This window comes from Pteropus vampyrus, unplaced genomic scaffold (genome assembly GCF_000151845.1).
Source record: "Pteropus vampyrus isolate Shadow unplaced genomic scaffold, Pvam_2.0 Scaffold748, whole genome shotgun sequence".
NCBI lineage: Eukaryota > Metazoa > Chordata > Mammalia > Chiroptera > Pteropodidae > Pteropus > Pteropus vampyrus.
This window is the reverse complement of record NW_011889529.1, coordinates 17,405-20,770: the sequence shown is the minus strand read 5'-3', so window position 1 is coordinate 20,770 and position 3,366 is coordinate 17,405. Positions and strand designations below refer to the sequence as shown.

Sequence of the window (3,366 nt, the reverse complement as noted above, 5' to 3'; positions counted from 1 at the left end):
ATGAGCTTCTCCTAAGGCGTCCAGCACTGGGCCGTGAGGAGGAGAAGCAGAGTGTCGAATTCTAGTTGGCTTTATTTATATCATCTCCATTTTAAAAAATCTGAATAGAAAAATTTTATGTTGAGACAATACAAAGTAAATTTAGAGGGAAAATCCTAATACATAAAGTCTGTTATATGACATATATTTATATATTTCTGTGTATACTTGTTTTCTGCTTTGTAAATTGTACTATTAGATTTTTGAATTGGATCTAGGAGCAGAGAAAGGATATTAGTGGGAAAACATAAAAACTGAGTAAAATCTGCAATTTAGTTAACACTATTTTTCCATGGTTAATTTCTTAGTTTTTAAGTATGACTATGATTTTTCAAGATCTGGCTGTTAGAAGAATATGACTGCAATTACTATAAGACATTTTTGTACTAATTTTTCAAGTTTACTGTAAATATAAAGTTATTAAATCATTCAGTCTTAAAACACACACACATACACACAGTGTGTACATGCGCACACACGCATACACACACCCCTTCAAGAAAACCTTGTCCCCCTAGCCAAAGAATCTGGAAATTGGGTGGCCTTAGCAGAGAAAATAGTTTGACAACACCCACACTCCACCCTCCCACACTAGTAGAATCCCCAACTGCACCCTCATCCAGTGATTTCAGCCTTGCTGATCAGTGTCCTGGTCTCTGTCCCTTCCTGAGAGAAGCAGGCAGCGGCCCATGGCCCTACTGGGGGAGTGTTGGTGATTTAATGGAAAGCTGAGCCTCCATCCCATCATAGACTCAACAAGCCTGAGCGAGGTAGGGCCAGTTGGGACTGGTTAGCTCTCCAGTTCTCCCATCCATGATGCAGGCAGACCCACCAGGAGCTGAATTTGAACCCCGTCCCTTAGTAATGAGACTGAATGACAAGGTACAAGGCAAAGCAAGTCTGCACTCCTGAGCCCCTGCAGGTGTCTTGGGAACCACTGAGAGCTGAGCCTTGATCCCTACCTGCATTAACAGCCCTGAATAAGGGGTGGGAGTCAGGGGAGTTGGTGCTGTAGGTGGCCCCTCCCCACCCTGGCGTCAGTGAGGCAAAGGGCCCAGTGGGGAGTTGAGCACTGAGTGCAGCAGCTCCCCTCAGCCCTGTGCTTCCCTCTCTGAGGTCAGCAGGGCTCAGCAGGGGGCTTGTCTCACATGCCTCCACTTTGATGAGGATCAGCTGGTGACAATCATTGCCCAGTGTTCCCCAGGAGGTGTCAGCATCACGGAACAGCAGGAGTCAGTTTTAAACAACTACCGGGCCAGTGGGAGCTGGACATATACCCCTGACCTACTGCTGTCGCTCAACACGAACATCACCTCGTTAGAGGAAGAGTAAATGGGAACCAGAGTCTCCTAACGTCATTTCCAAAAGGTCCAGAATTCCATGAAAATGCATCGCTTGTCATATCAAGAACAGGGAAAATGTAAACATGAACATGAAAAGAGAATCTATTGAAATCAACACTGAGATGACTGGGATGATGAAATTATGTGTCAGGTAGTTTTAGGCAACGATCATAAAATCCATGAGACTGGCAACAACAGACACTCTTGAAAGAATTGGAGGAAGAGAGGAACTCGGAATAGAAGTAGATGTCATACAAAGAAACCAAATAGAAATATAGAACTGAAAAATACAATATAATTTTTTAAGAAATCTCTCTGAGATTATCAAGAATACATATTGCTTATTGCTTATTTTATTTATTTGTTTATGACATGCCTATGGATTGATTCATTAATTGTTGAACTAGAAATAGGGCCACCCATTCTGCATCATTCCCGACACCAAGAATATTCTCTAGAGGATGTCACCAGGGGGCGCTGTGGGTCTTCTTGGAGCTGGAAGGCTTGCAACCAACCCAAAGGGTTATAACTAAATGCGCCCTGCACCCAGGCTCATGGCCTGAGTTAGAAGTGACAGCAGGTGCTTTCTCTCAAGGGACAGACTTGGAGCTCGCAGGCGCCCCAGCCTCCTCCTGTGAGTAAAGCTACAAACTGGGCCCAGACCAGAATTGAATGGTGCTGTGCACTCATATTTGCATGTTGCCCCACCAAACACCCGTTCCGCCCAGGGAGCTGAGGAGAAGAGGAAGGGACGGGCCAGAGACCAGCACCAACCTGAGGTCAGGGAGGTTGGAAAGCCCCCACCATGACCTGGACTGCTCTCCTCCTCCCCCTCCCCACTCACTGCCCAGGGTCATGGTCATTTCAGAGACCAGCCTTTAGAGGGATCTCTCTGCCTTTATTCTTCATTTATGACATGTGTCTGTTTTCATTTCAGGATCCAGTTTTCAGTCTGTGGTGACTCAGGAGCCTTCACCGACCTTGTCCCCAGGACAGAGAGTCATTGTCACCTATGGCTCTACACCTGGAGTGGTCACCAATAGTCACTATCCATACTGATTCCAGCAGAAGTCTGGCCATGTCCCTCAGGACACCGATTTATGAGACAAGTAATAAACTCTCCTGGACCCCTGCTCAGTTCTCAGGTTTCGTCCTCAGGGACAAAGCTGCCGTGACCCTCTCGGGGGCCCGGCCCGAGGACAAGGATGAGTACCACTGCTGGCTACAGTATACGAGTGCTTGACACAGTGAGGGACCGAGATGGGAAACCAGGACATAAACCTTTGTTTGACTAAATGTGTGTACAAATATGATCCCACATAACCAGACACGCCTGGTTCTCAGCAGAGCCTAAATGTTGACCATCAACAGAGAGAAGGAGGGGTGGTCCAAAATGATTACATTCCTATTTGAGTCCTGAAGTGGAAGGAATTTATGAGCAACTTCAGGGGAACTGACGCACAAAAAGCAGAATTCAATTATTTTATTTTACGGAAGGGACGACATCTGCCGGCTCAGAACTAGAGATAAATGTCAAACGCATTTCCTCCAGAAAAAAAAAAGCATCTCCCACGTTCTTTGCCAGATATGACCAAAGGGAAGAAATGCGATTTTCAATGGGAAGCCTTGAGTACATTATTCTTGCCATGCAATACTCAAAAGGATGAAATGGTGAGTCAAGTTTGCCGGACAGATTGGTTGGAAGCAGAATAAATTCAAGTGGAAACATTTAATAACCCAAAACAAACTAGTGCTTGAATGCACGTGTTAGACTAAGTATTCTCATACCTTAAAGTGCACAGGAATCATCTGCGCATCTTGCAAACTGTGGATTCTGATTCAGTGGGTTTGGAGTGGGGCTTAAGAGTCCTCATTTCTAGAGCTCCCTGCCTGTAAAATCTACACGCATGTTTTAAATCCTAAATCCATAAAGCATGGTGTGAACGAGTAAGGGAAGCCATCTGCAGACAAGAACCAAAGAGAA

At 45.3% G+C, this 3,366-nt stretch overlaps 1 gene segment (V, D, J or C); it reads left to right on the top strand.

Annotated features, from left to right (window-relative positions):
• The window catches only part of LOC105309488, a 21,024-nt gene extending 18,399 nt beyond the window's left edge, over positions 1-2,625 (top strand). Inside the window, 1 exon segment of the V gene segment in view lies at positions 2,521-2,625. Coding sequence covers positions 2,521-2,625 — 105 coding nt within the window.
• The last annotated feature ends 741 nt before the right edge of the window (positions 2,626-3,366 follow it).